General features: G+C 43.0%; 1 protein-coding gene across 5 annotated transcripts in view; it reads left to right on the top strand.

Moving 5' to 3' along the window:
* Positions 1-22,467, top strand: part of SUFU (SUFU negative regulator of hedgehog signaling) — a 244,438-nt gene that overhangs the window by 155,338 nt on the left and 66,633 nt on the right. For all 5 annotated transcript variants that reach the window (XR_004539049.1, XM_033940100.1, XM_033940101.1 and 2 more), the window contains exons 9-10: positions 4,058-4,192; positions 20,835-20,973. Coding sequence is in view for 4 of the 5 variants with exons in the window: in XM_033940100.1 (XP_033795991.1) it covers positions 4,058-4,192; positions 20,835-20,973 (274 nt within the window). In the remaining variant the exon portion in view is untranslated. The remainder of the gene's footprint in view (positions 1-4,057; positions 4,193-20,834; positions 20,974-22,467) is intronic.

Raw genomic sequence — 22,467 nt, forward strand, 5'->3', positions numbered from 1 at the left:
AGTTTTCTTCCCCGTTTTCGGCGGTGACCCGCGGCTTAAATGCGGTGGCCGCGGGTAAACCGTCACCGTGTCATTCTCTATTGCTGGTTTCAGCAGAGAACTTGAAGGCCAGGTGCTTTTTTGGTCAACAAACAGCAGGGGAGCTAGGGCCGGATGCCTTGATTTGGCCGTTACTTGCTCATGAGATCCTATATGATGTTCCCTCTGTGATCTCTGGTCGGTCAGGTCCTCTGCCGGATAACAATGCATCCCGGCCTGGTGATTCTAGTAGCTTCAGAATGGCATCAGTGCTCATGGTATGCGTATCTCATCCATCTTCCATGGGGTAAGAGACTGGCCCCCATCTTCATCGATATCTTCTCGGTCAGGGGCCAGTACCCATGGAGATCCCACGGCACTTTGGTCTTACGGCATGGCTCTTGAGTGCTCAGTTTGGAGGAAACGTAGTTTTCGGATGTAGTTATCTTGAATTTTTTTTATTTTTTTTTAATGCGCTCTGACTATGGTGCATTATGCCAAAGCCTGAAAGGCTTTTCAACAGTGGTATGCTAAGAATCACATGGAGCCTGAGAGGGTTCCCTTTCCGGTGGTCCTGGTTTTTCTTCAGGCGAGTCTAGAAATGGGTTTAGCAGTTGCCTCCCTTACAGTTCAGGTTGCAGGCCTTTCATGTTTTAGAGCTTGCAGAGGCGGTAGTTTGCTTACTGCTCATTCCAGTCTGTCCAGGTTTCTGGGAGGAGCACTTCGTTTGCGACCTCCCTTACATTTTCTTTTCCCTTTATGGAATCATAACATTCTGCAGTTGGAGAGGCACATTCGAGCCACTGAAGGATGCTGCTCTTCTGGATCTGACAGTCAAGACTTTCTTTTTGGTCGCCGTTATCTCAGCATGGCAATTTTGAGGTTTCAGGCTCTTTCATACAGGGCGTTATTTATCTATTTTCTGAACGCAGGAGTTTTCTCTGTACTGTACCTTCCTTCCTTCCTTTCTACCAAAAGTGGTTTCTGCCTTCCATGTCAAACATGAAGTTCATTTGTATGCTTTTCCTTCTGCGGGCTCGGAGAGAAATTATCGGATTCACAAGTTGGCTGTCAGGGAAGTCTTGCTCCACTGTTTTGAAAGAACTAAGGTTTTTCGGCTGATTTATCACCTATTTGTCCTAAGTGCTGTGCCTTGCCGTGGTTGGCCAGTGGCCAAGGCTTCAATCACTTGATGGATTTGAATGGCCATTTCTGCGATTTCTATCGCCCACGGCAAACAGAAGCTGATTTCGCTTAACACCCACTCGACTGGCAGTGTGACTGTGTCGTGAGCAGAGTCTCACGCAACTCATCCTGATGAACTCTGCAGGGCGGCTACTTGGTCCTCTCTTCATACTTTTACCCAGTTTTTATTGAGTGGATGTGGCGGCTAGTTTTGATTCTGTTTTTTGGGACTTCGGTGTTGAGGGCAGACTCTTCTGTCCCTCCCTAGATGTTACCATTGCTTTGGCACATCACCTAGCGTATAGAATCTGGAAGGGATGTAACAGAATGGAAGATTAGGTTTATACCTTCCATAATCTTCTTTCTGTTAGTCCCTGTAGGATTCCTTATGACCCGCCTTCAAGTATGCATTACCGAAGGCCTTCCTTGGGGTGCTTGTTGCACACAGTAGGCTAGTTCTACATTGTTCCTCAATGTTTCTGAGTTGCCTTTGTGCCTGTTTATCACTTGTTAATATGTTGAAGAGCAAACCAGTTCAAGAATTACTTATGTTCCTGGGATCTTCCCCTATACCACTTTGTCATGGATTTGTCCAAGTTTGTTGCTTGGCTTTTGTCCTTAACTGGATATGTTTGCTAGCTCTCAGGCTAAGGGGGTGGAGCATATGCTCAGAAAAGTTTATTGATTTCTGCAATTCCCGGATTGCGGGTTGGGATTGAATACCTAGTGTATGAAATCCTACAGGGACTAACCTTAGCACCCTGAGGTTATGGGTTCAAATCCCATGCTGCTCCTTGTGTCCCTGGGCAAGTCACTTAACCCCCCTATGCCTCAGATACATTAAATAGAGTGTGAGCCAGGACAGATAGGGAGAAAGGCTTGAGTGCCTGAATGTAAACCACTTAGACTATAAGTGGTATATAAATGCTTAATTTATTTTTATTTTTTATTTAACAGAAGCTTATCGAAGGTATAAACTAATCTTCCATTCCCCAAGTTCTCAGACCACTGCACCAACCATTAGACTACTCCTCCACTCTCATATATCCACAGAGAGCAAGATTAAAGGATAAAGGGGATGAGACTTTATATACCACCTTTTCTGTGTGGTTTATACAGTCAAAGCGGTTTATATATTTTATTTTGTACCTAGTGCAATGAAGTGTTAAGTGGCTTGCCCAGAGTCACAAGGAGCTGCAGTAGGAATCAAACTCACAACCTCAAGGTGCTGAAGCAGCTGCTCTAACCACTAGGCCACTCCTTCACTCCATTAAGAATCGTACATATATCTCTGTTGGTACAGATTCGGAGCTCTTTGTATTTTTGTACTAAATCGAATGTTTCATGAAAAGTGCAAGCAGGGTACTTTAGTTACCAGCTGAAAAAGTTTTGGGGTTGTAGGATTCTTTTTTTTTTTTTTTTAATACAGGCATATATTTGAGAAATATATTTCGTTTTATGTCCTAATTAACTTGTATTTTGGTAAGGCAAGCATTAACAGTGCTTGTTGTTTGTGAGACTAATACCCTGTAATACCATATTTCCCCGAAAATAAGACCTATCCCAAAAATAAGCCCTAGCATGAATTTTTAAGATGCTCCTAATATAAGCTGTACCCCAAAAATAAGCCCTAATTAAGATCAACCTCTGAAGCCCCCCCCCTGAATGTCCACGACACTCCCCGACTCCAACCCTGACACTAGTGCTGCCCGATTTGCCGAAAACTCAGACTCGTCAATTCAGTGACCCCCCCACCTCAGTAAGACCTGACATACCTCTGCTCCAAAGCATCCTAAAGCATCAGCAGCAGCAGCAGCGCTCTGAATAGGCAGGGGGAAGGCCATGAAGCAGCCCATTCAGAGGGCTGCTATCGCTGCTGTTTTTGGAGGCCTCGGAGGTACGGTTTGTCAGTCTCACAGTGGGAGGGTCGTGGGGTTCTGCTGCACAGGGGGATGCTTCACAAGGGGATGGGTGAGAGGAGAGGAAAGATGCTGCACATGGGGGGGCAGGAAGGAGAAGAGGAAGAATTGGGCTGCAGGAGAGGAAGGGAGAGATGATTGTTGTACATAAAAAAATAAAACATTTCCTGAAAATAAGCCCTAATGCATTTTTTAGACCCCAAATTAATATAAGACACTGTCTTATTTTCGGTGGATACAATACAAAGCAAAAACCTCCCAAACCCCAAGAATAGTAACTGGGCAAAGGAGAGAGACAAGAGTAGGACCAACACCACTACACACTACAATCTACAAATAGTTTTTAATACACGGGAGAGCCCTCAGTCACACAGCCACCCACTGAAAAGCACAGTGGAACAGGCTGTCACTTGGCTTACACTCAGAAGAGTGTTAACTGTGAAACATCCCCGTGTTTTTTTCAATAAAGTGCACCCAACAGTGCTAAGTGTGAAAAAAGATATAAATAAATCAAAAAAACACACTTTACCATTCACTACAATTGTCTCTGCCCCTTGTCCAGGGGGCCAAAACGTCCAAATCCAGCAAAGCAAAAAATACCAACAGGAAGTACTTAGCTCCGTGGAAACAAACAGCCAGCAAAGATATTATTCGTCCAACGGGACTCCGTTTCGGGGGTGCACACCCCCTTCTTCAGGAACGGCTGGACTGCGCTGAGACCGACTCAATCATCCGGCACAGCATAGGTTGACAAAGCAGGAAATGGTGGAAACATGGTAAAATGCATGCTGGATTTTAATTCTTGGTCATCCTTGTGTCGAAAGCATTATTTCCCAATGGCATCCTTATTACAAATACTAATGGTATATATTTATACTTCTGTGGTGCATAGCTTTAAATCTAGCTTTATATCTTAAATTTTTATTTTTTTATAGAAGCCGTAAAGACAGTTTAGAAAGTGAAAGCTCAGCAGCCATTATTCCTCATGAACTAATTCGTACAAGACAGCTCGAGAGTGTTCACCTGAAATTCAACCAGGAGTCAGGAACTCTAATTCCACTATGTCTGAGGTGAGCAGAAAAAAAAAATACAAGAACGATGAATGGAAATTCTGGGAGGAGAAATGCACTTTTTAATGATTGGAAACTGACATTGGGATTGGGACTAAAAACACAAATGTTGGGGAATTGGGGTGCATTGCATGAGTTTGAGGGTAGGACAGTTTTGGGGTGTGAAGTAATCTGTAGGTGGTTTGTTTGGAGGTAAGAGCAGTTTACAGAGTGGTTGAGCATTTAAGGGGTAGGTTTGTTTTTGTTTTTTTGGAATGGGACAGTTTGCAGGAACTTTGAGAGGTGGGATAGTATTTAAATGTGTGGCAGTTGTATTAATTCCAGGTGTTACCGATTTTACTATCTCATTCTTATTATCTTCAATTGACCCAGGAATTATAAAAAATTTCTATGGGAGGGTAAGAGACCACATATGACTTTACCCAGAATGTGTTTACCTCGGGATGGGGGGGATATGGATTATTAAATATTCGCTGGTATGCATTAGCTTGCCAGATGAGGCACATAAATGATTGGTTCAGGGGCACTTGTTATTCTTCTGATTCAACCCTAAAACTTTCTTTATTGGCCCCTTATCATTTTAGTTCTATGCTACATGTCACCAGCCCTGCCTTACGAGCGGTGGTGAGGTCTCTATCTGGTCTTTGCTCCGGCGCAACAGACATGGCGCTGGGTCTGTAGGGCTTTATCTTTATCCTCTTCTGTATCTCCTTATTTACCAATTCAGGGTAATGTAGCTTCAGAGGAAATGACTTCAGAGCCAGTCATTTCAGAGGTGGGCAGCGGGGGGCCTTTGTTATTTATTTCAATTGTTTACAGAAGACGGTCTGTTAATCCCATTTGAAACTTTATGATGTAATTATCAGTTGCCTAACCAGGATATTTTCTCCTATTATAAATTACGACACTATAAACAAGCACTGCCTTGAGAACATCTTACTGAATATTGTAGGGAAACCCTGTCGGAAATGTTCAGTCTATCAGCTCAGCAACACATTTCTTTACGATATCATCATGTAGGCATTGTGGACAGTCAACCTGGTATCAACTTTGAGATCCTGGCTGCCAGCTGGGAGGAAGACTTACATTGCACCTTGACTGCGCAACATTTGCAACAACGTTTAAAACACTCCTGAAAACTAACTGGCAATGTCCTCCATTGGGAGTTGCAATTGAAGTTTCTTTTGAGACTTTATATTTCACCCATGAGGGCTTTCCGCATGGGAATTACACAAACCCACGGTTGTCCCAAGTGTGGTCAGGACCAGGCCACCTTGGGATATATGTTTTGGAATTGCCCAACTATATTGTCTTTCTGGACAGGTTTGGACCGCTTTACATCTGCATTATGGGGCAGGCGGTGGACTTTAGCTGCAAGAGAATTGTTTTGTTTTTATATGATAGCCCCCCCTATACCGAGAGGCATGTCAGCATTTGTTGCACAAGTTATGCTGCTGGGTAAAAAGGCGATCTTCCTTAGCAACAGAAGCAGATGAATCCAGAGACCAATGAGATAGCACATGTCAGTTATATGCAGCACACAAAAACATATCTTTTTGGAATGTCTGATTAAGAACCTTAAGTACCTGATTATTGTCTGTCTTTTGCCATAACTATAACAAGTAAATGCATTAATATTGTTACATGTTGCCACATTCAGTACAGGCAATTAGTCTCTCTCTCTCTCTCTCTATGCATTCAGTACAGGCAACCTGGTTTCTCTCTCTCTACATTCAGTACAGGCAACATGTTTTCTCTTCCATTTTCTATCTCTTATTTGGATCACACTGGAGTACAGCTGCTGAATGATAGCGGGACTCTTTTCAAATCCCTCCCTGTATGCACAGACATCATTTCATCTCAAGGGCGAACACCACCAGTTTCCAGTGACTTGACTGATCCTGTGCAAACATCAGATCCTGTGCAAACATCCTTTCATTTCAAGTGTGAACCTCATCAGTTTAAAGAGACTGCCGGTTCCTGCTGGACTAATTCATCTTCATGCACCCTGACTGCAAAGACTTTTCCACACATGCTGTACACAATGTTTCCTGTTCATCGGATATAGCCACATTCCTAAGAACTCTTTGCTGTACAATTCCTCCTATTTAACCTATTCTATGGACATTCCAGACTTTATTTCATATGCTGTACATCCACTACCTCTTGGTATGGGCAACGAGACATTTCCACAAGCTGCTGAACTTTACTGAACTCCATACTTACATTGAACAACTTAAGAAAACTTCCAAAGAAGTGATTCATACTATCACTTTTTAAAATGGACCGATTGCACAAAATTTAATACAAGACGCTCATGTCTCAGTTTGGGAACTTTTCTTTGGGTATTCGCCCACTGCAAACCACGTATTTAATGTTTTAATTCACCCTATCATTATCTTAATTATTGTACAAATTTTGTTATGTATTATTATGATTTTTCTTTGCTGTAAAGTGAAACACATGTACATTTCTTTACAACGCCTATCATACAAGCTTCCCTCTAACTTTTAAGGCAGTTATACATGTATTTCCAGTATCTTTTCTGACACTTGCTAATTTGGTCCTAATTTGGTTTTAATTTGGCATGGCCTATTGCATTACCATTACCAGGGTCAGATATAATATTATCCCATATCCCATACTTAGATACTCTCTCTTATGACATCTTGGTACCTTTATACCTGAACCTCCTGAAAAAGCTTCATCCATTATGCACCGTTCACTCGCTCAACGACGGGTAAGATATAGGCATACTGGGATCCCCGCCCAGATTATGGCCTATACGACCTAAGACAGAGGTTTGAACTCGTAATGGGAACTGTTTACAACCTATCTTCATAGCTTGGAGATTCTGCAAGACAGGGGACGTACTGTTGGAGGTAAGCAAGGGTACCACAAGCTTGCCCTCATTTCAAAGAATAAAAATAAAAAAATTATGGGAGATGTCAGCCTAGAGGCCTCTGGGAGATTATATCAATCTGACCCTGGCATGGGAAGGCAGATAGACCCTTAGTGCAGGGAAACTGTTTTAAGTAGCCCTGATTGATATATTTTAAGTTTCAAGTAGCCCTGCTTGAATCATGGCTAGCTAAAAGGTGTTAATGTCTGATTAAGAGGGTGCTTAGGACAATGGTGCACAGATCAAGCCAGAGACTTAATCCCATCACCATGCTTACAGGTATCTCACCCTCCTTAGCAATTAAATTAACCATTGTCTCAAACAGTTTGCAAATTCTAAACAGAAAGATACTGGGAGATACAATATTTTCTCTATTCAGAATAAGATTCCAAGGTATAAAAGCCTGCTCTCTGCTCTCTGCTCTCTACTCAAGTTATCGCTCTCTTTTTCTATCAAGCTATCGCTCTCTTTTTCTATCAAGCTACCATCCCCCTTGTCTCTCCCTCTCTGCCTTTCCCTGAAACTTCACGCTTCCTTCTGGACACTGTATGGCAGGGAAACTGCTCTGCTCTCTATTTAATTGTAATGCTTAATTGTAATGCTTATGAATATTACTTTTCTGTAAGCCTATTTCTATAATATATTCTTTATGCAATCACCTCTGGTTGTGTCTATTATTCTACTTCCTGGTGAGTCATCTGTGAGGGAACTGAACCTGGGACCTGGCGTTTGTCAGTACGCCTTTCACTTAACCCCTACCACCTAATATTGTGGGGGCCACTTTCAAACTGACAGCGCACATCTACCAGCAGGCAGAGATAGAGAAACTGATTAACAGGTGGTCCTATTGGCTGGCACTCCTCCTGTATCTTCAGTATGCTCTATCTCCCAGCAGGTGATGGTCGCTATTCAAATAGCTCCTGAATTCTGGCTGTGACTGGAACTTAATTTTCTCCTGTTGAGGTTTCTCTTCAGTGAGACTGCCATTCTATTTCTCCTGTTGAGGTTTCTCTTCAGTTAATTGGCAATTTTATTCTCCTGTTGAGGTTTCTCTTCAGTGAGACAGGGGTGTCCAGCTGAATGGTGCCGGCTTTAGGGGTTACATCTGGACCCCCCCCCCCCAGGTCCCTGCCTCACCCTCCCTCCATTGCTAGAGGGTCTGACTGGGTATCAATTTTTTTCTTCTTTCCCTTCTCTGTTTAAAAAAAAAAAAAAAAAAAGGGAGACCACAGTTGCTACATTCTGCCCTGTTAGTGCTGCACAACCAGCTCTTACTGGCTTCAACCGGCCCTAACAACAAGCTTGTGAGTATGTATGTGTTTTTTACTGTTGTTTGAACTTCAGGTTCTGTTTGGGAGTCTTAGTACTGTGGGTTCGGTCAACGTACGTTTAAGGAATGGATATTTTATTGAGGCTGTTTTATGACTAGAAATCCGTTGAGGGAGCTGGGATTTTCTCGCCCTTTGCATGCATGCGCTTGATTTCCTTGTTGGTTACAGCGCAGCAGTAGTGGTGCGATTTCATGCTCGCACTTGTTCTCCTCGTTGGGTTTCAGTGCAGCAGTGGTAGTCCTGTTTATTCCAAGGCTCTCTTTCGTCGGTGTTTGTCACAGCCATGTGCAGCTGATTGTGCAGGTGCCAGTTTATAGCAGCGTGCATGAGCTGGGACATGTTTTTTCCGGCGCTGTGGGAAGCACCGCACCGTTCTTCTAGTTATTCCCCGAGTCTGATTTTCTTTCTATGCAGGCCACGGCAGGGAAAATTTTGCGGGGCTTGAATCCGACTATGTTTCTAGGAGCGTTGATGCAGCGGCCACGTGTCAGCAAAAATCAGGCACGCGCTTGGGTCTCCGGCGATGGCGGAAGAGCTGCAGTGTTCCGGTAGTTTATTTCTAGCTGATTTTGTTCAGGGTATGCTGTGGCTTCTCTCCTTTCCGGTTCAGACAAGTTGTACGTGTTTCACCAGCTTTGGGACAAGCTTGGGCAGATTTATATGTCTATGTCTGTGTTTCTGCTGTATTCACTTGAAGAAAGCTGTTAGTTTAATCGGACTCTGGGATTAGCACTCAAGGGGATTACCAGAGAGACTCTGACCTGTGCTAGGTCACCCAGTCTTAATTTGTCTCCGGACTGGGTCGACATACGTCAAATCACGGCACAGTGAAATCAGCAGTAAGATAGTGCCCTGTATTTCACACGGATATCTCATTATCTCTCTTGGGGTCCCTGCAGAATGAGCCTTTGTCTCTTGGTAATTGTCCTTCTTATTTGGGCCTCTGTGCTGCGCTGCATGTGTCTAGTAGTGGCATAGGATATATATGCCTAAAGGTAGTACAAACAGTTTCCAAGTTCGGGCTGTCTCTATGGGCATAATGACACTTCGCATCTTCCTGCGGCCAGGACTCTCTTTCTCTATTTATGAGGGGGCCTGGACTTCAGATTTCCATGCTTATTACGCTGGTTTCTCCTGTTGCCATTTTCTCATGGCACATGCTAGACAGACCCCCCAACCAGACAGGAAGGGCTGTACAGCTCCTTCTAACCAGAAGCCAGTTACCTATTCTATCAAACCCGCGGAGGAGCACACGCTATGTGGCTGTTAGCCTCATCCCTGAAGCTCTCATTAGCGATGTGAGCTTTGTCTAATACCTGTTAGGATTCTGTTGTTTTCCACGGAACTGTAGATGCAGCATCTTGATTGCGTCTAGTACGTATTCACTTTAAAAGACATACGTATTTCGCTCACGTTGCATGAAGTTAGTACTGTTTTCATGGTTCCAGTATACTCCTCTTTACATTGCAAAACTTGATTTTTCCTAGGAGAATTTCTTTCTTCTTACAGATCCTACAGTTCTCATCCTGCCGTTTCCTGACCTTCTGCACTTCATTCTGAGGGGATCTTGACTTCTTCCAATGACTCTTCAGGCTTTCTCATGAGGGGGAAGATGCTGTAATGTCAGGTCAGGGGGCTGTGAACATTTTGCAGGATGCTTGCAACTTTGTATCCTCCTCAGATTTCCGGTTCGTTCTTGGAGTGTCTATGTTTTGTGGTTTCCCTTTTAAGTGTTACTGGTCCTCAGGACAGTTCTTGTAGTTCTTCAGGAACTAAGGGACGTTGTTCTACTTGCTGCATGGTGCCCAAGACAGGGGCATTGGGCAGGCTGGATCCCATTCTGCTGAATTAGTTTCTCAGGGTTACACATTTCTGCAGAAAAACTAGGAGAATATTTACATTTTCACTATGGGCTCCGAATCGGCACTAGGTTTGCTTGCCTCTCTTGGAGTAGCGCTTTCGGTTTTGGCACATGCCATTTCGCCTACCCAGGGCTTCACGAACATTTTAGAAAATTTGGGCAGTGGTATCATTTTGGCACTACCAGGCGATTCACCTACTTTCTTCTTAACTGATTGCTTTATTCAGATGTCTTCCATTTGGGCCATTTGACTGACACGAAAAGGGTGGTTTCTTTTCCTCAGTTCTTTGGACGTGAATCTTCGAATTTGCACAGCGCTCTTTTCTCCTGTACTATTTATAGGTATATCGGGGAGATGTTTTTATTCATATAGGAGAGAAATATGTTTCTTCCCAGAGACTAGGGCAATGGGTCACAGTCTCAGGTTTGCATTCTTCTTCGATCACCATGAGCAAGAGTATGAGATTCTGTACAGGTTCTAGGATCCATGTTGCTGACTCCACTGGGAACTTCGGCTTGCTTTCCCATTATAACGCTACAGCAGTCACTTTTGTTCCGGTGGTTCCTGGTATCTCACGTCTCCAATTATTTGGTAGGCTCCTCAAGCATCGCTTTGTATGATCTGGTGGCTCAGAGAGATTTCTCTTTTCAAAGGCATGCCTCAGTCTTTGCTGGACTAGCTCATAGTCACCAAACTTCCCGGGCTGTCAGGTTGGGGGGCTTGGTGCCTTCAGGTTTCAAGTTTAATGTTTTTTTGATTAATCGCTTAATCGTATTTCTAAGCGATGAACAATTTAAAATTACAATAACTGGGAGACAATACAATACAAAACTATGTATAACGACATAAGGGATTAAAAGTTTAACTTAACAAACTCATAAACACAAGGAAAGAAGGGAGGTGAAATACAAAATCAATATAGAAAAGTAGAACAAAAAGGGAAAAGTACAAAAAGGGAAACAAATAAAAGCTATAATATGATACAATAAAAATAATTTGACCTACGAATTGGAGTCTGGTTTTAAGAGGCGACTCGGTACTTGTTCATTCTTCTACTCTGGAGCATGGTCAGGCTACCTTTCTGGAGCTTCAGACCATTCTTCCAAAATGACGCTGAAGGTCTTTTTAGTCAGTATTATGATGGGGGTATTTCTCTACAGCCTGGGCAGTAGGTGATGTACTCAGTTGGCGGGTAAAGTTGTGGTTCTTCTTCAATGGGTGGACCCTCATCTTCCTCTTCTGTTGGCAGATCATTTTATGGGTCAGGAAAAGAGTGTGGATAGACTTTCTCTCCGCAAAATCTGAGCATGGCCCATTTATTGTATGTTACAGTGTAAAGCGCTGTGTACGCTCTAGAAAGTGTAAATGTTAGTAATAGTGAAATCTTCTACATCCTGGATATTGAGAATTTTGGCTCAGGCATTCCAGCTCTTTTTATGGAAGTGAGATCTCCTGGAACTAGACCTCATGGCCTCGTCTCGAAATTCTAAGCTTCCTAGCTTCTTCGGCGAGCACAGGGCGTGGGAGTCAGAGGGGGTAGCAGTGTGGCTTCTTTCTCGCCTCTGGTTTCTCTTTTTTCAGTGTTTTCCCCTGGCTGATGATGGCTTGGATTTGCAATCTCAAGCTCGCTTTCAGGGCTCAGTATTTGTAGAATCTCTGGATTGGCTGCACCATCCTTGCTATGCGGATCTGATGAGTCTTTCAGCAGCCGGACTGTTGAGTTTCCTGGTATCTCCGGATTTGTTCACCTAGGGTCCAATCAACATGGATATTTGTACTACTTTGGTATTACGTCCTAGCTTTTGAAAAGTCATGGCTGACGTGTAAGGATTATGCGAAGCAGGTTGTTTCTTCTCTTATCCAGGCGATACAGATGTCTTCACCTGTGGCTTCTGCTTCCTTTTGGAGGTTTTTCCTTTCTTGGGTACTTCTCAACATTTGCACCCTTCCAGAATTCTTTTTTGGCACAAGTGTATTGCCAAGGGCTTAGCGTTCAATTCCCTTCAGCTTCAAGTGCCATTCGTAGCTTGTTACAAGGGCTAGGTATATTGCTCTTCGCTTACTTCTCAGCTTCATGTAGTTCAATTCCTAAACAGAGTACGGTATATTCGTACACCTCTTAGAAAGCCCTGTCCAGACTACAGTCTTAAGGTACTTCTTCACAGTTTACCAAAGGCTTCATTTCATCTTTGTCTTTTGAGACTCTAAAGGGCTGTGCCGTTGAACACGGGGTTTTTTGTGGCCATGGCTTCAGCTCAGCGGTTTTCTGAGTTGCAGGCCTTGTTCGGCAGGGATTCCTATTTCTGATTTACAAAATCTGGGGTATCAGTTCGGACGGTACCACAATTTCTTTCTAAGGAGGTGTCATCCTTTCTTTTATGACACTCTCACTTTTCCTTCCTTCTTCCTTGGAGGAGAAATGGGAAGACGTGCTTTTATTCATTGCATTTTTTTGAAAGTGCGTAGCATTCTCCACGAGCTAGGTTTCTAACGACTTTAGATCACCTTTTTGTATTCTTCAAGGGACGCCTCAAACATATGGCGGCATCCAAAGCCTCCATCGCTCGATGGGTCTAGGAGGACATTATTTATGCTTGCTTGATGGCAGGGAAGCAGTTGGCGAAAGAACTTCATGACCATTCCGCCAGAGCGATGGTTACTTCTTGGACTCGGTCCAGAGGTTTTTTCCTTGGAGGAGTTTTGTCTCGCGGCTGCTTGGTCTTCCGAGAGTGCTTTATCTCAGCATTACCGGTTGGATGTGGGGGCGTATGTGGTGGATGCGTTTAGTGCTTCGGTTGTTGCGGAGGTGGCGTTTGCTTCCCACCCAGATTGAGGATTGCTTTGCTACATCCCATTGGTCTCTGGATTCATCTGCTGCTGTTGCTAAGGAAGGAAAAATTATGTTCTTACCTGTTAATTTTCTTTCCTTTAGACGCAGCAGATGAATCCAGAGCCCCGCCCTTTCTGGATATTGTCTGTCAGTTGTTTCTTTTTTTGCAACTTTCGAAGTTTGTTATTATTGATGGTTGTATTTTGTATGATTGCCTTTTGAGATTTGTTATGGGAAAGAAGTTTTTTTACATGCTATGCCTATTGATGGTTACGGATGCTTGGGCAAGGAGCTATACTGAAGATACAGGAGGAGTGCCAGCCAATAGGACCACCTGTTAATCAGTTTCTCTATCTCCGCCTGCTGGTAGATGTGTGCTATCCCATCGGTCTCTGGATTCATCTGCTGCGTCTAAAGGAAAGAAAATTAACAGGTAAGAACATAATTTTTCCTTATCTAGCTGGCTTTCTAGTGAACCTCTGACTTATAGCCAGTGGAGATCGACCATGATCATTCAGGCCTCTTTGGAACGGAGGAGATTTGTGAACCTTGATTCTGCAGCAGGGAAATGTTTTCGTCTGATATGGGAGCCCTTTGGGGAGCTCTCACTCCCCTTGCAAAAAGTTGCCTATTGAATGCATGACCTATATTTTGTTAAATCTTACTTTGTGCCTATTTGGAGTTCAATGGGGAGGGGGAATGGGAGGGGTGGGGTGGGAGGGGGGCTTGCTTGGGAGTTGCTTCTTGTGCTTTTATATTTGAGAAAAACTGTTATATTGTTCTTGTTGTTTTGTTTGCATTTTGTGTCAATAAATACATTTCAACATAAATGTGTTGCAATTTCTGAGGGATAGAGCAGTTTTTATTTGCAAAATTTTTTAGGGCTCTCTGGCTCGTTTTACTACTCGCACCAGCATTTTACTCCTCTTATTCCCATAAAGATAGAATAAATATAATATGCCAGCGATTTTACTGTTCACTCATGTAGCAGCTCATTTAGCACACTTTGGGATGCCATCAGTTGTGATCTATGGGCAACTGTGGGGTATGTTCCATATAAGATCCAATCACAACAAACCTGATGTTCTAGACAAAGAATTCCCCTGTCCCTCGCCATTCAGCGAAAGTTAGAATAGGCTATAATTTCTCTGCAGTAAAACCTTGGTTTACGAACATAATTCGTTCCAGAAGCATGCTTGTAATCCAAAGCACTCGTACATCAAAGCAAATTTCCCCATAGGAAATAATGGAAACTCAGACAATTCGTTCCACAAGCCAAAAACTTTAATACAAAATACTACATACTTGTATTGCAAGACTTTGCTCATTTAGAACAGTCACTACACTCCCGCAGCGTCAGAGAGAGAAGAACCATCGGCTCAGTTGTGATGATGTGATACGTGTATACTGTATGTACTGTACTCATATTGCAAGACTTTCCTTGTTTAGAACAGTCCTGTTATCCTTTTCTTCTCCTCTCTTCTCTCTTTCATTTTTCTTTCCTTTTTCTTTACTGCTCTCTCTCATCTTCATCTTATATATCCCTTACATACATTTTTAATAATTGGAGCCTTTGCTCCTATACAGTTAAACATAGATTTATATATTTTATATACAGAAAGCTTTATTTTGTTTCTATGTACTTTAAATGATTCTTGTATCCTTTAAAATACTTAATAAAAATTATTGAACTTAAAAAAAAAAAAAAAAGAACAGTCACTACACTCTTGCAGCGTCAGAGAGAGAACCATCGGCTCAGTTGTGATGTCTGTATACCGTATGTACTTGTATTGCAAGACTTTGCTAGTATATCAAGTTAAAATTTAATCAAATGTTTTTCTTGTCTTGCAAAACACTTGCAAACCAAGTTACTTGCAATCCAAGTTTGTATTTGATATCCCACCCACCATTTCTGGAATTTCTCATTCCTGTAAAAATGCCACATCTGCTCTTTGATAATAAAAAGCCAGTAAGATTTTTTTGCTTTTTGATTGGAGGAGTGACCCCACTCACGTATCAAGAAAAGCACCTAAGTTTCCCAACAGTAAGGGCCCATAGAATTCAAAGTTCAATATATTATGTTGTGAGTTGGGCCAAACCAGCCTCCAGCAACCCTCACATCTTCCCATTAATAAAACCATTCCCAGAGAGGTGTTTTCCAGTATCCTAATACAATATGTTCCCAATAGGAGAACTCTTTATATTGCATTATTTGACAGGCTTGCTTACTAAATTTCAGGAAAGCGATAAAAACCCACCTTTTTACCTGACTCTCTTAAACACACCCCTAACCTTTATTTCTGCCCCAGCAAATTTATACAGCCTCACTGAATGTGCCCTCCACTTGACTTACAGATGTAACTAAGTCTCTAGTCGCACTCTCAGGGCTCAACTATGCAAGATCTTACCCCCTTACTACATGTACTTATACCAAAAGTGCCTAAAACTGTCCTTTACTTCGATTACATTGTAATTCTAGCTGCTTTACTGATAGGGCCTATCGTTTGCCATGTTACTGGGCTCAGACCCCAAAACATGTATTCATTCCTCTATGCGATTCATAAAAATTATCCCTTTGTTGCTGTCCATACAGTTCATGAGAATCATCCCTCTGTTGCTGTTTTCCCCTTTAATCTGTTGTTCTGTACATCTTATGAATTTGCATCTTTGTTGCCCATCATTTGCCATTCTTCCACGCTCAGTACCCCAAAACATGTACAGTAAAACCTTGGATTGCAAGTGTTTTGCAAGACAAAACATTTTATTAAATTTTAACTTGATATACAAGCAATGTCTTGCAATACAAGTACACACATCACAACTGAGCCAATGGTTCTTCTCTCTGTGACGCTACAAGAGTGTAGTGACTGTTCTAAATGAACAAGGTTCTGCAATACAAGTACGTATATTTTTTGTATTAAAGTTTTGGGGTTGTGGAACGAATCGTCTTGAGTTTCCATTATTTCCTATGGGGAAATTCGCTTTGATATACAAGTGTTTTGGATTACAAGCATGCTTCTGGAACGAATTATGCTCGCAAACCAAGCTTTGACTGTACATAGGAATTTCTACTTCTGCTTTTCCTCCTTAAATTTGTTGTTCTGTAAATCTGCTGTATGTGAAGTTGTAACCTTGTTGCTAAACATCTACTGTGTATGTAAACTTGTAACTTTTTCTGGGCTCTTCTGGGAGGACGGGCTAGAAATTTGACTGACTAAATAAATAAGAATCAAACACTAAATAAGTATACAATATAACCCTATCTAAGAAACAACTACTTTAGGAAGGCATGGGGAAAAGGGTCGGTCATCGAATCGGTGAATCGGGCAGCATTACTCCATAACATACCATCACTTATCCTCTGTTTCTATGGCCACTCTTGTTTTATAACCCAACTAAATACCTTTATGGAAAATTAAGAAATGTTTTATTTTTTAAACAAAAATTGAAAACCCATTCTCTGTTAGAATGATGTGGACAAACAGTTGCTAAAATTTGCTGTACTGTCTTTCAAAACATGTATTGGCTGTGGTTTTCACTTATCATTGTGATTTGAAAATGCCTGGGTTCTAGTCTTAGGTATGCTCTGTGCCCACTAGGACTAATATCACAGGGTGTCCACAGGTTGCTATATTTGCATTATTTATATAATTATGTATTTTGAGAAAATTGGTTAGAACAGTGTTTTTCAACCTTTTTACACCTATGGGCCGGCAGAAATAAAATAATTATTCTGTGGACCGGCATTGGTCCGTGGACCGGCGGTTGAAGAACACTGGGCTAAGTCGTGGGCCAGACCCCGCCCATCTCTACCCAATCTCCACCCCAGACCCCGCCCCCATAATAGTACTAATTGCACCTTGCACGTCCTGTGCCTCATCTGGAAGCCTTCCACTGCCCGTGGCTTTGTACACTGAATCAGTTAGGAAGAGGGAGCTGGCTCGAAGATAACGCCGCATCGAATGCACCGTGGACTAGCGGTTGAAGAACACTGTTTTGGGCCTGATGCACGTACTGGCCATGTGGACCGGCAGGAAATTTCTGTGGACCGGCACTGGTCCATGGACCGGTGGTTGAAGAACACTGGGTTAGAAGACCAAACTTTTTTTAAAAAAATTGAGTTTAAAATTTATCTTATTTTAGAAATAAAACAAAAATATAAATGAAAAAAAATTGGACTAACTTAATATAGTTTGATTAGCTTTTGAAGGTAACCCCTTCTTCCTCAAAAATAAGCAAATGTTGGCAAAATCAGTATATAAAAGGGAAACATGAAAACATTCCAGTGGTAGTTGGAGACAAAGGGCTCCTTTTACAAAGGCGCGCTAGTGAGGTTAATGCGCGCGACTTTTCATCACGCGCTAATCCCTGCACTGGCCAAAACCTACCGCCTGCTCAAGAGGAGGGATTAGCAGCTAGCGTGTCCGGTGGTTTAGCGCGCGCTATTACGCACATTAAACCGCTAGCGCGCCTTTGTAAAAGGAGCCCAAAGAGGTGACAAAGCAGTTTGAATTTCTTTGTAGTGGGAAAGAAAGCCAAGGTCTTTAAGTAGGAGACAGAGAGATGACTAAGCTGTTTCAATTCCTTCATGTTCTTGTTTTATTTCTACATATTATTATTAATAATAATAATAATAACTTTATTCTTGTATACCGTATTACAATGGAAGTTCTATGCGGTTAACAGATGAAGAGACTGTACATTTACAGCGAAGTTACATTTTCAGTAATGTTACATTTACATTTTAGACGATACATTTTCAGTAATGTTACATTTACATTTTAGACGATAAATTGAAGTTATTTTACAGCTAGGTTACATATACAGAGTAGTTACATTGCTGTAAGTTACGTACAGCGGTGTTACAAATAGCAGTGTTACATACAGCGTTGATGGGTCTGGGGGTGAGTCGAGGTCAGAGGAGGAGGCAAGGAAAAGGGTGGATAAATCAGAGGAATTTGTCAAAAAGATAGGTTTTGATTAACTTCCTGAATGTTTGATAGGGGGGGAATTGGAGATGAGAGTTGAGAGGCATTTGTTCCATTTGCCCGCTTGGAATGCTATGGATCTGTTGAGGAATTTCTTGTAGAGGCAGCCCTTCAGGGAGGGAAAGGAAAACAGATAGGTGTTTCGAGTACGAGAGGGGCCAGCAATTTCAAGGTGCTCAGATAGGTAAATTGGTGAAGAGCCTGCTAAGTTTTAGAAGCAGAGGCAAGCGAATTTAAAGATGATTCTTGCCTCCACCGGCAGCCAGTGGAGTTTAGTGTAATAGGGGCTAACGTGGTTGTATTTTTTGAGGCCGAAGATGAGGCGGACAGCAGCATTTTGAACTATTCTTAAACGTTTGATGATGTTTTTATAGGCTCCCAGGTACAGTGGTGCCTCACACAACGAACTTAATTGGTTCCAGGAGCAAGTTTGTTATGCGAAAAGTTCGTTATGTGAAACGCGTTTTCCCATAACAATACATGTTAAAAAAAATAATTCGTTCTGTAGCATAAAATATGCTAAGATGACATAAAAAAAGATAAATTTTTTGTTATTATTTTTATTTAGATACATCTAAAAACATACCGTATTTGCCGGCGTATAAGACGACTTTTCAGTACCTTAAAATCCTCCCCAAAGTCGGGGGTCGTCTTATACGCCGGGTACTGTTTACATGCCCTTACTTTACATGCCCTAACATCTCCTTCTTTACCTCCTTACGGTGCTTACGGTAAGTCCTCCTGGCCCTGGCGACCCCCCCCCCTAGTTGTTCGGGCCAGGAGGGAGCCTAAATCCTCCTGGCCACGGCGACCCCCTAACCCCACCCCGCACTACCTTACGGGCAGGAGGGATCCCAGGCCCTCCTGCCCTCGACGCAAACCCCCCTCCCCCCAACGACCGCCCCCCCAAGAACCTCCGACCGCCCCCCCAGCCGACCCGCGACCCCCCTGGCCGACCCCCACGACACCCCCACCCCCCTTCCCCGTACCTTTCTGTAGTTGGCCGGACAGACGGGAGCCAAACCCGCCTGTCCGGCAGGCAGCCAACGACGGAATGAGGCCGGATTGGCCCATCCGTCCCAAAGCTCCGCCTACTGGTGGGGCCTAAGGCGCCTGGGCCAATCAGAATAGGCCCGGGAGCCTTAGGTCCCTCCTGGGGGCAGGGCCTGAGGCACATAGTCGGGTTGGGCCCATGTGCCTCAGGCCCCACCCCCAGGAGGGACCTAAGGCTCCCGGGCCTATTCTGATTGGCCCAGGCGCCTTAGGCCCCACCAGTAGGCGGAGCTTTGGGACGGATGGGCCAATCCGGCCTCATTCCGTCGTTGGCTGCCTGCCGGACAGGCGGGTTTGGCTCCCGTCTGTCCGGCCAACTACAGAAAGGTACGGGGAAGGGGGGTGGGGGTGTCGTGGGGGTCGGCCAGGGGGGTCGCGGGTCGGCTGGGGGGACGGTCGGAGGTTCTTGGGGGGGGCGGTCGTTGGGGGGAGGGGGGTTTGCGTCGAGGGCAGGAGGGCCTGGGATCCCTCCTGCCCGTAATGTAGTGCGGGGTGGGGTTAGGGGGTCGCCGTGGCCAGGAGGACTTGGGCTCCCTCCTGGCCCGATATTGTCGGGGAGTTGGGGAATCGGCGGGGCAAGAGGGCTTGGGCTCCTTTTTGCCCCGATCGTGTCGGGGAGTCGGGGGGGCAAGAGGGAGCCAGGCGGAGAGAGGGCAGTTAAGCGCAGTGCCTGCGCGGAAGGATGCAGCTCGGGCGACTTCGTTGTGTGAAACGAAGTTCGTTGTAGGGAGCAAGACATAAAGTTCGTTGTGCGCAGCGTTCGCTGTGCGAGGCGTTCGTTATGCGAGGCACCACTGTATATGATATTACAATAGTCCAGTATGCTTAAGATTATTGATTGGACCAGTAGATGGAAGGAGAGGTGGTCAAAGTAGCGTTTGATGGTGCGAAGTTTCCAGAGGGAGCAGAAGCATTTTTTGACCTGGGCACTGGTATGATCTTCGAAGGTCAAGCATCTATCTAGGATGACTCCAAGTATTTTTATGGTGGGGTTGATAGGATAGTCTAGGCCGTTCAGTTTCAGGGAAGTGTTTGTTAGTTTATGGGTAGGGCTTGCCAGGAAGATTTTGGTTTTTTTGGTGTTAAATTTTAATTTTAATTGTGAGGTCCATAGTTCTAACTTGGTGAGGACAGAAAAGGTGAGTTGTTCCGTCTGTTGTGTGAATGAAGTTAGGGGAATGATAATGGTGATGTCATCAGCGTATATGAAAGATTTAAGGTTTAGGTCGGCTAGTGTCAGTGCCAGAGGGGCCAAGTAAATGTTGAAAAGGGAGGGGGATAGGGGGGAGCCTTGTGGGACTCCGCAGGAATTATTACCTTGAAGAATGGACTAACACATCCACCACACCATCTCAACTTATTTTAGAAGTGCTTGACTTTGTGTTCATTGAAAGGACATGTAAGAAATCAATTCAAATATTTTTTTAAAAAACCTGATTAGGAAATTTTAAACATAGCTAGATCAACAGAAGGAGCAGCTACAAAGCTCTGACATTAAATGTTGTGCCTTTCTTTTTTGTTTTCTTCCTCCAAGAAGGAAGGCCACAAACCCATCAAACTCTATCTTTCTCAAGCTTTTAAGAGCAGTGGGACATATTAGTTCACAGACTTATCTCTTGTTATCTCTTCTTATGCTTTGCTGTTTCATAATCTTTTCTCTCCCTCTCTCTTTCCAGGGGTAGGCTGCTACATGGACGGCACTTTACATATAAGAGTATTACAGGTGACACAGCAATCACATTTGTGTCTACAGGAGTAGAAGGAGCTTTTGCAACAGAAGAACATCCTTACGCAGCCCACGGACCCTGGTTACAGGTGAGAAGGCCTTACCTCCAATATTTGTTTCTTCCATCTCACTCCCCACAAAATCTCCAACCTGTCTCTTTAAAAAAATATCCTTTTCAAAAGTTTACACTTCTGATTACCAATGTGTAACTTCACATTATCAGTTCATGGTCTGAGATCACATTTCCAGGATTAGCTCAGTTGCACAGGGAGAACAGAATGCAGAAATGAAGATGTGCTCTCTGGCATCAATAGATCATTAGAGCATTAAGCAGCTTTGCAAACCTGTTGTCTGTTGGATTCAGCTCAAGAAGGAGCATGTTTTACCCAATTTAATTTTCTCTCAATAACTTGAGTTATTTTAAGGTAGTTTTAATCAGTAGCTAAGTAGATATGACTTGGTTAGTCTGAAGGTCTCGAGTATGGAAAACTTCAAGTTAATTGCAGTTTGATATACTGTATGTGCAAACACACCACTTCGTAGGAACAGTGCCTCCACTAGCATTACTTGTTCTATATAGGAAATAGACTCGGGAAAAGGCCTCAGAATCGGAGCCTACGCACAGTCTTGATCATAGACTGAGTGTCAGCGTAGTTTTTTTAGCTCCTTAGCTCACGTCATTGGCCAAAAAACCCAAGAATATGTTGCAAATGTTTTAAATATTTTAAATCTTTTTAAATAATTTTTATAAATATTTTTAATACTTTTAAATCATTTTCAATAAATATTTTAAATACTTTAGTCTTAAATAAGTAGATGCAACTATTCCTCAGTAATGAAAAACACCAGCAACTGAGCACTTATCTCGGTCTTATGTACTTCAGTGTTGCCTCAGCTTCAAGTGTTACATTGTTTGCTGTTAAATTGTTGCCACTGCCGTTTCGTGGATACAGTATTTCACTCCACTGCTTCAGGGCCAATGGCAACAGCAATAAGCATTGTTCAGGAAAAACGTCTGGCAGCCTGAACAATGCTTATTGCTGTTGCCGTTGGCCCTGAAGCAGTGGAGTGAAATACTGTATCCACGAAACGGCTGTGGCAACAATTTAACAGCAAACAATGTAACACTTGAAGCTGAGGCAACACTGAAGTACATAAGACCGAGATAAGTGCTCAGTTGCTGGTGTTTTTCATTACTGAGGAATAGTTGCATCTACTTATTTAAGACTAAAGTATTTAAAATATTTATTGAAAATGATTTAAAAGTATTAAAAATATTTATAAAAATTATTTAAAAAGATTTAAAACATTTACAACATATTCTTGGGTATTTTGGCCAATGACATGAGCTAAGGAGCTAAAAAAACTACGCTGACACTCTCAGTCTATGATCAAGACTGTGCATAGGCTCCGATTCTGAGGCCTTTTCCCGAGTCTATTTCCTATATAGAACAAGTAATGCTAGTGGAGGCACTGTTCCTACGAAGTGGTGTGTTTGCACATATTGAATAGGTAGTATCCTTTGAACCACTTTGGGTGATTTTTTGAGTAAGTTTGATATACTGTCCATGAGAGAGACTTTC

Source organism: Geotrypetes seraphini, chromosome 4, assembly GCF_902459505.1.
Source record: "Geotrypetes seraphini chromosome 4, aGeoSer1.1, whole genome shotgun sequence".
Classification (NCBI taxonomy): Eukaryota; Metazoa; Chordata; class Amphibia; order Gymnophiona; family Dermophiidae; genus Geotrypetes; species Geotrypetes seraphini.